This window comes from Balaenoptera borealis (genome assembly GCF_965194805.1).
Source record: "Balaenoptera borealis genome assembly, chromosome: 15".
Classification (NCBI taxonomy): domain Eukaryota; kingdom Metazoa; phylum Chordata; class Mammalia; order Artiodactyla; family Balaenopteridae; genus Balaenoptera; species Balaenoptera borealis.
Genome location: NC_138871.1, coordinates 15,031,861 through 15,045,420, shown reverse-complemented (window position 1 = coordinate 15,045,420; position 13,560 = coordinate 15,031,861). Strand labels below are relative to the sequence as shown.

General features: G+C 37.1%; 1 protein-coding gene across 1 annotated transcript in view; it reads left to right on the top strand.

The window, feature by feature from the left end:
* The window catches only part of KCMF1 (potassium channel modulatory factor 1), a 75,770-nt gene that overhangs the window by 46,737 nt on the left and 15,473 nt on the right, over positions 1-13,560 (top strand). The window contains exons 2-3 of the mRNA XM_082357261.1: positions 829-996; positions 4,979-5,118. Coding sequence (XP_082213387.1) covers positions 829-996; positions 4,979-5,118 — 308 coding nt within the window. The remainder of the gene's footprint in view (positions 1-828; positions 997-4,978; positions 5,119-13,560) is intronic.

Here is a 13,560-nt window from a genome sequence, read left to right as displayed (position 1 = left end):
CTCTTCTTTATTTCTTTTAAACTGTTAAGTGTTATTTGATATTCGATTCTGTTATAAACTGTTTGCCATTCTGATTCTGCTGTTTCTGCTACTTTCTGATGGTGTTTTGTTTTTTGTTGGTATTTTGTGTATGAACTGTCATTCCTTCAAATTTTATTTCTGCCAGATGCCTGGTGGCAGTACTAATTTAGGACCACTTTAAATTAAATTCTTGACCTGAGAACCATTTGGAAGTCTGAATTTGGGCTCTCCACGTATAAGAAGTCTGGACTGGTTTGTAGTTATAACTTTTCAGGGTTTTGTTGTTGTTGTTTTGTGCCTGGGGAGAGGGGGATTTCACGGGCAAGTGTTGTAATCCCCTAGGGAGGGTCTCTAGCTCACCCATATACTGAGGGTATATTAGGGTCTCAGCTTTATGAGGAATTGCCTGTTCAGACACTCCGCCATGGCAGACCTTGGTCTTTGCTTCCTGTGTCTGTCCTGCAATGCTGTGAAAATTTAAGCTCAGATTTTTCCAAATAGATGCCCACTTCTTGAGTGATTTCATTTAACCATTCATCTTTCACTTGGGTTTTACCCTCTTGCTAGTTCATCAAGGCATAAGTTTTTCTGCATTTTTTGAAACATTTTAAGTTATTTCCATTAGGAATGTAAATCAGGGGAACAAATCCACCATGTAGTTGGAAATTCCTATATCATTTTACTGTGTTGTTTTTAGTCATTTTGGAAAGGAAATCTGGGGTTAAATGTGCATCTTTTTATTTATGAAAATGAAATGGACAGTGGCCTTTTACGGCTGCTAATTAATGATATTTCTTTTTTTTATAGGTGTCAGCTGTGATGCATGTTTAAAAGGAAATTTTCGAGGTCGCAGATATAAGTGTTTAATTTGCTACGATTACGATCTTTGTGCATCTTGTTATGAAAGTGGTGCAACAACAACAAGGCATACAACTGACCACCCAATGCAGTGCATATTAACAAGGGTAGATTTTGGTACGTATTTAATTAAAATTTTAATGAATTATCATTTAGAACTTTGTGTGTATGTGTATGAAGAAGTAAAGGCAAAATGTTCTAAAACTGTCCCCAGTAGCATACATGAGGCTCCAAATTCATTAAAAATAACATGAGTCTTACTTTTATATTCTAAGTAATTTTTTCTCTTATAGCTTATTTATGAAAGCCATTCAGAAATAAATACAACCAGCAAGGTATGAAACGGAAGAATGCCTCAGTAAAGAAGGAATAGAGTTTAAACTGACCGTTCTTGCTAACAATACACAAGTCTTCTTGCTCTAGTTATCAGGAAGCAGATTATTTCTACAGTTGATTAGAAGACACTGTCAATTCATAAGAAAAGCTTTAAATGTTTCATGCTGTAATTTCTTACTAGTCAACACTTGTTATTTTCTGTCTGATTATAGCCGTCCTAGTGGGTGTGAAGTGGTGGTATCTCACGTGGTTTTGATTTGCATTTCTCTGATGGCCAGTGATGTTGACCATCTTTTCTAGTGCTGATTAGCCATTTGTGGATCTGCTTTGGAGAAATGTCTATTCAGATCCTTTGCCCATTTTTTAATTGGGTAATGTGTCCTTTATTATTGACTTTTAAGAGTCCTTTGTGTATTCTGTACACAAGTTCCTTACAGATAAATGACTTGCAGAGATTTTCTCCTATTCTGTGGGTTGTCTTTTCACTTTCTTGATGGTATGTTTTGAAGCACATAAGTTTTAATTTTGATGGTGTCTAGTTTATCTGTTTCTTTCCTTTGTTGTGCTTTTAGTGTCATATCTAGGAAACCATTGCCTAATCCAAGATCATAAAGACTTAAAACTATGTTTTCGTCAAAGGGTTTTATAATTTTAGTATTTACATTTAGATCTTTGATCCATTTTGAGTTAATTTTTGTGTGTGGAATGAGGTAGAGTTCCAACTTTATTCTTTGGCATGTGAAAAGTTCCAGAGATCGCATGGTGACCATAGTTAACGATATTGTATACTGGAAATTTTCAAAGAGGATAGATCTTAAATTAAATCTTCTCAGCACACACACACACACACACACACACACACACACACGCACACACAAAATGGTAACTATGTAGAGATAATAGAGGTGTTAATTAGCTTGATTGGTGATCTTTTCACAGTGTATACATATATGAAAACATTTATACCATAAATATATACAATTTTTGTATGTCAAAGATATATCAGTAAAGCTGTTAAAAAAGAAAAATCAATTGACCATAAATGTCAGTTTTAATTTCTGGACTCTCAGTCTGTTCCGTTGATTTATATGCCTATATACCAGTACCACAGTGTCTCAATTATGTAGTAAGCTTTGAAATCAGAAAGTGTGCATCTTCCAGCTTTGTTCTCTTTGAAAGTTGTTTTGGGTATTCTAGATCCCTTGAATTTCATGTGAATTTTAGGATCAACTTGTCAAATTTCTGCAAAGGAGCCAACTGGGATTTTGATAGGAATTATTTTGTATCTGTAGATCAGTTTGGAGAGCAATGTTATTAAGTCTGCCAACCCATGAATGCGGGATGTCTTTCTGTGTATTTAGGCTATCTTTCTGTTTATTTAAGTCATCTTTCATTTCTTTCAGCAAAATTTTGTAGCTATCAGAGGATAAGTTTCACACTTCTTTCATTAAATGTATTCCTAAATGTTTTATTCTTTTTGCTCTTGTAAATGGAATTTTTTTTTATTTTAATTTTGGATTGTCCATTGCAAATTACAGAAAAACAATAAGTTTTTATATATAGATCTTGTATCCTGTAATGCTGCTGAACTTGCTTATGAGTTCTGATAGTTTTTTAGTGGATTCGTTAGGATTTTCTGTATACAGCAGGGGTCCCCACAGCTACTGGAACCGGGCCTCACAGCAGGAGGTGAGCGGCGGGCGAGCAGGCGAAGCTTCATCTGTATTTACAGCCGCTCCCCATCGCTCACATTACTGCCTGTCAGATCAGCGGTGGCATTAGGTTCTCATAGGAGCGGGAACCCTACTGTGAACTGCGCATGCGAGGGATCTAGGTGGCGCTCTCCTTATGAGAATCTAATGCCTGGTGATCTGAGGTGGAGCTGAGGTGCTGATGCTAGCCCTGGGGAGTGGCTGCAAATACCAATTATCATTAGCAGAGAGGTTTGACTGCACAGAGACCATAATAAATCAATTGCTTGCCGACTCATATCAAAACCCTATCAGTGGGCTTCCCTGGTGGCGCAGTGGTTGAGAATCCGCCTGCCAATGCAGGGGACACGGGTTCGAGCCCTGGTCTGGGAAGATCCCACATGCCGCGGAGCAACTAAGCCCGTGAGCCACAACTACTGAGCCTGCGCGTCTGGAGCCTGTGCTCCGCAACAAGAGAGGCCGCGACAGTGAGAGGCCCGCGCACCGCGATGAAGAGTGGCCCCCACTTGCCGCAACTAGAGAAAGCCCTCGCACAGCAACGAAGACCCAACACAGCCATAAATAAATAAATAAACAAAATTTAAAAAAAAAAAAAAAACCTATCAGTGAGTGGCAAGTGAAACAAGCTCAGGGCTCCCACTGATTCTGCATTATGATGAGTTGTATAATTATTTCATTATATATTACAATGTAATAATAATAGAAATAAAGTGCATAATAAATGTAATGTGCTTGAATCTTCCCAAAGCCATCCCCCCCCCGCCGCCCCCATCCATGGAAACCAGTCCCTGGTGCCAAAAAGGTTGGGGATTGCTGATATACAGGGTCATGTCATCTGCTAATAGAGATAGTTTTACTTCTTCCTTTCCATCTCGATGCCTTTCGTTTCATTTTCTTGCCTAATTACTCTGGTTAGATCCTCCAGTAAAATATTGAATAGAAATGGCAAGAGTGGACATTCTTGTCTTGTTCCTGGTCTTAGTGGGGAGGCATCCGGTCTTCCACCAGTAAGTATGATGTTAGCTCTGGGTTTTTTGTAGATGCCCTTTATCAGGTAAGAAAGTTCTCTTCTTTTTTTTTTTATGTTTATCTCCACCTACCCCAAATTCACTTGGCAAGTCTTATGCATATAATAAATGGTCAATATATATGTAATGGGTAAATATTTTTAAGATAGTCTTAATTTCCCTAAAAATGAATGTGCATGAATCTATCTTGTAGTAAACACTTTCTTTCATTTTCTCTTCTCACAAAAACGATCATATCTTCTTAAAGTAGGTATTTGTTTCATGTTAAATAATGAGATCTTTGTAGTGAAGTGACGTAACATACTAAGTGTACTTTAAATTGCATTTCCTTTTGTGCTACTAATGGAGAAAAATAGACTTATTCCTTGACATGTGTTAATCAGGCGAACAAATTATTCCCACGGACTCTCACTAATTGGTCAGTTCTTCAGTAACCAAGTTGGGCAGAATACGTTGTGGTAGTTCCCCATTCAAGTTAGCATTTATAAGAACTGAATGCTTAGGGTCCTTCCTGCTATATGAATGGTATGTTCTGTAGATAAATAGCTGCATCTAGGAGTTGGCATATTGATCATTGTCATCTGTTCTTTCCCTCTGAGCACTTGTGTTCTCGTATATGATATATCCTGCTGATTCTTTGTATTGACTTTGGTGTTGCCACAGTATATACAGAGATAAAGAAAAAAATAAATTACAATAAAATTAGAACCAGATGTGAAATTAGAGATGTTTCAAAATTAAATGAAGGGATATAAAGCTGTTTGCTTGCTTTTCTCTTAAGGCTGTAGTAGCAAGTAGAGAAGGAATTTGGGAAGAGTGACATAGAGTCCTTGGGAGAATAAGGATGTTACAGAGGTAAACAGAGAGGTACCTAAGCACTCCTTGACAAAGTGAGGCTGTTGGTGGAGATTTTAGGCACCCTTTTTTTTTTTTTACATTATCGTACCACATGATTACATTTTTATATATTTTTTAAAAAGGAGTAATAATTATTTCTCAATGCAGTTCCACTCTGTTTTTCAGATCTGTACTATGGTGGGGAAGCTTTCTCTGTAGAGCAACCACAGTCTTTTACTTGTCCCTATTGTGGAAAAATGGGCTATACGGAGACATCTCTTCAAGAACATGTTACTTCTGAACATGCAGAAACATCAACAGAAGTGGTAAGTGAAGCAGCCTGTGTCTAAATGATATGGTAAAGTATATTATTTCTAACATAAATAAAGCCATGTCACTATCATCTACCTCCTGCTAAGGGTACTGATACTGTTTGTGTGATAACTGTTAAATTACCTTTAAACAGCAAATTTTACACATCCTAGGAGGGAGGCTGCACGTGTACGAGATGATGCCCCCATTTGTCCACACTAGCCTTTCTTGCCGTGTTGCTAAAAGCACAACGTGGAATCTTATACAAATTCAGGAGCCTTCAGTAAACACATAGTGAAAAGGTTTAAAGCACTCCGACCTGCAACACATCTCTTTTCATAGTATTCTAGCTGCCTGATTGATTTCTCTTTTATAAGGAAACCTTCACAAGGAAATTTTAAAATCTCTGGTCATATACTAAGTAGAAATCCATTGTCACATCTCATTGTAGCATATTACTGACCTTCCTGGGTTTTCATCAGATCATATCTCTTGCTTCATAGGTCAGAGCTTTGAGGTCCCTAGAAGTTCCTCCTCCTCTGATCTTTGCCAGTGGCCAGGGACCCAGAATAATACACAAAGAAAATCTTGGCTTGAAAGCTTTTTGGATATTTTACTTGACACCTGAGTCAGCATATATCCAACTTCAAGAAATGATGAGTGCACCCCAAAGAGTCCCCTTCCCCCCCGTTTACCATTGGTAACAGTAGATAAAGTGAGCCATGAGAGCTGGAACTGTGGGTGTAGAACTCGGAGAGTTTGGGCACAAGCATTTGCACATTGCTTCAACTCATAAGCCCCTGAATGTACTCAAAACAAATTAACTGAAACTCGGGAGAAGTAAAGTAATAGTGTATCCAAGGACGCTCAGCTAGTAAGGGGCAGAGTCAGGTGTTTGAACTCAGCCAGAGTCCCTTTGGGTTGTAGAGTCCCTACTTAACCACTGTCCTATTCTGTCTCCACTACAGCCCTGCTGTTACAGCTGTGAGAGTACAGGTTCACTGTTATCTCCACTTACACTGCTGGTTGATGTTAAAGTTGTTATAAGATTTATAGTTCAAACAGTTGGTAAATTTACATTATGTAGTTCTCAAATCAAATTTTACCATCTAACAACTCAAAAATGCTCTCATCTTGCACCTTGGGGAACCTCAGAACACTATTGTCACATTTTACTTGTGTTCTTAATTTGTTCTTTTTATTCTACAAAGGTGATTTTGCTTCCTTTTGGAACAGTCCCAGATAACAGTGTGAAGAATGCTGACTTGATTGCATCTCTGTCCTGGTTGTTGTGGGAAAGTTGGAATAATTTCTCTTTGATTTAAATTCTGTTAAGTTTGAGAGTTTATTTACCTAGATATAATAAGGAGGGGTTTCCCTGTTGTAAACCTGGCATTCTTAAAATCAGTATTATATTAGCCAGTAGGCCCTAGTGTAGTAGTTCCATCACCCCATTGGGACAGGACAATGTGTCGGTTTTCCACGTCTAAAATTGGGGAATCCAGTGGAAATTCAAGTCCCCTCCATGAATGAAAAGCTAATTATTCATTTTTAAAAATGAGAGTCAACTACCAGCAGCCTTGCCTTTATTTTTTTCCAGAAAGTAAATACAATTTATGTATACTCCTTTGTACCTGATACACGGATTGAAAATTAAATACCATCTACAAATAGTTTTATGGTCTGTCTCTCATAAGTCGTGTTCAGTTATATGCCTTCGTTTAGTTCCCCAACTTTTGGAACATAGCTCAAGGCAGCGGCCATACCATTTTTTCATATTAGTATTTGTGGAATATTTTAAGGATTTCTCCCTCCTCATGGGCTCTTAGTCTGCATGAGCACTGCATCTACCTCGCTTCCCACTCATAGCACACCCAGACATTTCAAAGTGAAAAACAGCAAGCAGGCAAGAATCTTTGCTACTAAGGTGCTTGATTCTTAATCATGTAGGTCGTGTCCTAGATCCGGGGCTGACATCAGCGGGTGTACCACGTGTGGAATACTGACCAGTGTCCATGCTCAATGATTGCTGCCTATGCCTTGCCGGGTGTTAAGTATTTTGAATGCCTCTAGGTATATATGTGAAACACATCATCAGCTCTGATGTGTTAACAGTTATACGTAAATGTCCACGTGATATTATTATGTGTCCCCTCTCTACACCCTCCCCCCTGTGTTTTGCCAAGTCATGGTAATTAAAACATTTTTGAATTCTGGAGTTCAGGAGTGACTCATGTCATTTTGGAAGGTAGGGAATTAGATTCACATAATAACTGTATCTCTGTTTCTATTCCTGTTTATATTTTTCTTTCTAAATGCTCAGTTTGCTATCCTTCCTTGCCCCTGCATTTCCTGCATATCCCCTCTGTACCACCAGCTAGTACCTTCCTCTAGGACTTAAGGGTCTCACTCCTCTAACCAGCATCCCTTTGGAACATTTAGGAGCGAGAGGATATATCCCTGCAGATATTACTGTCACCACTAGTAAGCATTTACCGATACCTGACATAGCTAGTAAGAAAATGTACGGAAGGTTAATTTTTAAAATAACTTTGTAGTCTTTGTCTATATTTTTGTCTCCTTTTTCAACTTGGGACTCTAAGGCCCCAACCTAAGATTTGCCTCCTTTCTTAAGATTAATTTAAGATTGCTCAAGAGGCTTTTGATTTTGAGGATATGGAGGATCCTTCAAAACTAGATATTATTAAAAACAACATCTAACATAGAATACATAGTGAAGATGATTAAAAACTTTACAAGCAGATTGGGTATAGTCTCAGGGATCTTTTTATAAACACCAAATCTGATAAGCAGTGTGATTTTGAAGTTAAGCGCAAGTTCTTAAAAACCCTCATAGTTACGAAATCTGGTAGATTGGGACAACTAACTAGTTTTTGGTTGCGGGAAGAATTAAGAGGGGAAGTAGCACAGTATGTAATTATCAAAATCCATCAAGCTGGTGGTAGAAGTGAGCGCTAGAGGTCAAATGGGATTGCAAACATGAAGGATTTGTTGAGGAAGTGGTAGGAATGTGGAAGAAACACGGTGGGAAAGCTTTGAACATAAAAGCATTAAGCATGACTCCTGAAATTTTTCTTAAATCTTACGTTTGAGCTGACTTGCACTGCAGCTAATTAGAAAGCCTTCAGGGATTTTTGTTGTTGTTTTTAAATGAAATGTAACTTTACCTCTAATTAATGATATGTAATTAATCTTTCAGTTCCTTGTTTAATAAATCTCTTGCAATTTATATTAAGAACATTATGCTTTAAAAAGTAAAAGCACTTTTGTTCACCAACATTTTCTTCTCACTTCTAGAAATCTGTGTTGTAGTATATTATTCTGTTCATAATTGCATCAGTTCTCTAGCATTCCCTGCTGGAAGCTTTTTGCTTTCTATTTTTCATTTGGTTTACTCTTTGGTTTCTTTACTCTCCAAAAAGGGGAGGTTAGGGCAATCTCCAGCTTTTAGGTTTTCATACATGTAAGTGATACAGTCCCTCCCCTTTTTTTTTTTAATTGTGTTAGTTTGTTAATTTTTATTTTCCTAGGGATACATCTGTATAAATTTCTGAACTTGGCACAAGGTTATTCATAATATCATCTTATTATATTGTCGATGTCTACACTATCTGACTCTTTCTCATTTCTTTTTTGTTTTTTTATTTTTTTTTTACCTTTTTTCTTTTTTTAATTAATTTTTATTACAGTATAGTTGCTTTACAGTGTTGTGTTAGTTTCTACTGTACAGCAAAGTGAATCAGCCATACATAAACATATATCCCCATCCCTCCCTTTTTAATGAAGACCTAGATGTGTTTGTAACAAATTGAGTTTAATTTTGAAATAGCATGGTTGTATTGTGTTCTATTTATACTGATTTGATAAGAAGTAAAAACCAAGAAGAAAGAATGACTTAAGAAATTTTTCACAATCTGACTTCATACGATTTTATTCTTATGGAGAAACATGGTGACATAAAAGGACTTTTACTTTTTTTTTTTAATGAGTCAGAATAATCTGTTTTAGCGGATTATTTAATATTTAGACAGTTGTTTGAGTGTCAATTAAAAGGAGCCATAGAACACAGAATAGAAATTATCATCATTGTGGCATTTTGTGTATAAACAGATGCATTTTGATACCTAAATTAAAGAAGCAGGAAAATATAAGATCAAATATACTGCAAACCAAAATAATGTGACAGATTTGGTTTATACATGAGGGCTATGAAAGGTTACATATTTTTAAGTTGTGTATAGGACTTTTAAATTTTGACCATCAAAATAATATCTGTATTTCATTGAAAGACCATTTTAATATGTAGATATATAGAGCTAACTTCCCAACACAGGTATTTCCTTATCAGGAACAATAATAGTGGAGTGAACCACAATTTTTACAAATCTTCTAATCTAATCTTGTACATTTTCTTAAATATTATAATTACCTATTTACTCTTATAATCAGGTAATCAAGAAAAGTAAGCATTTAAAAGCCAAATACACATTTTTTTAAAAAAATAGGCTTGGATTGACTGTTACTACTTGCATTCTTCTTCAAAGAATGCAGTTGGATGCTGTCTGCTTTTCTGTGAACTAACAATGGTATTTTATTTAATAATAGTGGAGGAATACATAAAACTACCGTTGCTACAGGCAACCGTATAGCTACTACTCAACTGCATTTAGCTAGAGAGATTATAGCAGACCAGGATTTGGTACTTTTACCATTTGTGCTTTTCATTACTTTTGACTCAGAACACTGTCTTTTTTATAAATCACTTTTTTACTATCTTTAGTATTTGGCTATCTTTGCACACTTTTAATAATAGTTATTTTGAGCATATTGTTTAAAATTAGATAGTAATACTTTTAAGGGTGATACGGCCATTGGTTTCCCAGTAGATTTTTGAGTTGATAGCACAGAAGGAAATGATAGGAGACACGTTGGGGATTCCACATTGTTCTAGGATAATTCAATTTATGTGTGTGTCATGATATTTTAAAAGATATTTCTATAAGAGATCAGTTCCTTAAGGTGATATGAAAACCAGGAGGGGAATCATTTAGAATATTATGAAAATGAGGTAATAAAAGCTTTTCCAAGAAGGTGCGTGCCTGGTATTTCAGAGTATATTGTTATCCTGGGTAGGGTTTTCATTGCTCTGTGCTTCCCTCTGTGTTGAAGTAAACTCCTGTAGGGAAAGGTGAGTAGGCAGTTTTCAGAATGGGAAGAACACCCAATATGAAGGGGAGCACTGGGTGGGTAAGAGAGCAGCAGGTGTAGAGACATTCATTTTGAGTTCTTTTTTCATTTGGCCACTGGTTTGGTGTCTTCTTTGTCCTGTGAAATACTGGCTTGTCTAGTTCAGTGTCTGGACAGCTAATTTCAAGTCAGTGCATAGAAGTGGGGCCTCTTCTTGCAGGGCTTGCAGAAAGATTTGTAGGGAGGGGTGTATAAATTAAAGATGGGACCTCTCTGGCAACTACTGGAAAATTATAAGGTAGCTCAGAAGTCCTTTAAACACTTTTCAGCCTTGTCTCTTCTCCTGGTACCCCTTTTTTCCCCATCGTGCCCCTCAGATTAAAAAAAGAAAAACTGGTTAAGAAAATTATTTGAAGACGCCAGTCTCAGTCTTCATAGCTGAGGTTATTTTTTTCTAGGAAATCCTACCAAACTCAGCCTCACTTGACAAACTTGTAATGCTCTTGAGAAGAGGAGCTTACAAAGCTTCTGTCATTGCCAGACACTAAACTCATTATAAACAACATAAACCCACTAACTTACGTAGAGTCATTTCTGACTTTTCACTAAAACTGTTGCTGGCTTTGGGCTCTGCCTCCCTGTGCCTGTCCCCCTGCAGCTCGCAGGTGCTTACTGACGCACTACGCAACAAGGGGTGCCCGTTTCCTTGTCTTTCTCTAGGTCTACAGGGGAAATATATAGCTTACCCCAGGATAGGTGGAAACAGTAAAGCTCACATTGGGGTTTTTCTTCTAAGTACTCATGGATGTGAGTGCTCATATTCAGAGTGAACTGTGAACAGGATAAAGAAATGCGAGCACCCTGACCCCTTTGGAGTTATTTTTCATTGTGGCTAAATTATATTTTTTCAAGTGTTATGAATTCCCAGGACATCAGTATACACATGTAATTTAAATCTATGTCCAAGAAACATGTTTAAAACCAAAACTTTAATTATTTAGTACTTTTAAATCATATATAAAAATGTAAGGAAAACTGAAATTTTTGTATTTAACAAAAACTCCCTAACATTCTAAATGCTGCTCTTTGGAAGCAGTTGACAGTTCCAACCTAAGCATTAAAATGGGGAGAATGGAACTGAGGAGAAAAATAAATTCAATATGAAGTGGCTTATACTTAATTATAAGTTAATTTGAGTGTTCCACTGCAACAGCAGAAAATTAGATTATAATCGAGTTGAACGTTGTGATCACTCGGGTCTTGAAAGAACCTATATCTGTATTGACAAAACGGATGGCTAAGGTGCATGTAGCTACAATTTAGATGGTTCTAGAGAAGGCCCAAAATGAGTTTGTTGACCATGTAGCATAGATTTTCCACTAGTGCTTTTTGTATGTCCTCAAAGCAAAACTTCACTCACTCTTGTCTTATTTTCATTATATCTCAGATTTTATAAGATAGACTACTTTTAATTACGCAAGAGATCCAAAAACCTGGAGTTATCAGTTTAGCCTTAGCAGTTGTTAATTCAGTAGAATGTCAACTCTCTTTTTAGTATGAGGATTAAAATATAATGCATGTGAGGGGTTTTGTATGTCATGGCTTTAAATTATAATAGCTCCTTTGGGTCACCACTTTTCAGTAAAAGAAACTTTGTTAAAAACACCCCCACTGAATTGCAGGTGATCAGAAAATCTGCCTTACAGAACAAGCCCGTGGTATTTCTAGAGCTGAATTTAAGAGTTCCTCAAAAGGAGAGACACAAATTGTGCCCCAGACATGAATTGTACCTAAGTATTTACTCAGTAAATACTTAATGAATTAGTTAATCCATAGTAACAAAATTATACAGTATGGCAAATTTAACCAGTCAGAACTTTAACTTTACCAGCTTACCTGGACTTCACAGCATAAGTCCTTTAACTTACAGAAATTAGGACACAGTTGTAAAGAGCCGCACAAGAGAAGGTATGCTTATCGCACTTCCAGAAGTTGCCCTTATCTTAAACGACACTCACAAGGCTTTACTTAAATGTTTTTATTTGAATTTACTACATAGTCTACATAAATATCGTAAAAAAGGAAGACCCCAACTTTAAAAAGAGGCTATTTTTGTAAATGTCCTTTGGACACCTGGTTTGGAACTCAGAGCACAGTAAGCACATAGGTTGGCAGAACACATCATGTAGTGAACTTTGATCTCAAAGCTAGCTTGGGAAAACCTAGGTAACCTTATACTAGAAAATTAGTATAGTATTAAACAACACAGGAAAATTATTTGGCTTGAAATTATGTTCTTTCTTGTGTTATTATTGGGGAAAAACAGCACATTCACATAAGGATGAAGAAATAAGCAGAGCTTTTCTGAAGACAGTAGAGCTATGGCAGTGGGCAGGTTCTTCACTGCATTTTAATTTTGCTTCAGAACTTATAACCCTCAGATACAAGGCTGTTACTTTTAATCTTTTCAACCATGATTAACTTCATAACTTGACTCACAGCTGTAATAAAGGAATGAGGAATGGAAAAGGGGGAAGGAGTTTTGAAGTAATGACCGGACAAAAAACAACGAAACAGAGGAGGATGGGGGCTGCAGAAGGGCTAGTGTGTGAGAGAAAGTGTGGGTGCCTGAGCGGAAATTAACTGAGTTGTTAGCTGTGATGGAGGAAATGGGTCAGGGTGGGGCACAACATTTACTTTGCCCTCAGACGGATGATGTCAGAAGAAAAGCTGTTCTGGGTCATGCCTGGGTCAGTTATTAAGGACAGCTTAGGGAAACATTTGCTGGTCTTTCTCAAGACTTCATGTATTCCTAACTTCTCAGTGTGTCTCTCCAACTATTAACCAAGAGCGTTACATCTAATATGTGAAGTGTGAAGTAGTGCTTTCCGAAGTCATCAGATTCTTGGAGTAAAGCACGATGGCTGTCAGCATAATAAATTTAAAACATGACCTCTACCCACACAGACTTTATAGCATGTCTAAAAACCAAACTAGCTCTTCTGACACAATTGGAGAAAAATGCAAAAAGGAGTCAGGGCTTTGTGACTTGAGGTAGGCCTTGAAAAGATGGGTGTTACTTCAAAAAGTGGACAGAATGGAAGGAATGGTATTACTCAAGGGAAGAGACATGAACCAAGATGCAGTGTTAGAAAGAACACAGGAGGTGGAGAGGATGGTAAGGCATTGATTGTTGTGTGAAGTAGTGGGAAATAAAACTGAATCAGCCAAATGAGGCCAGATAGTAG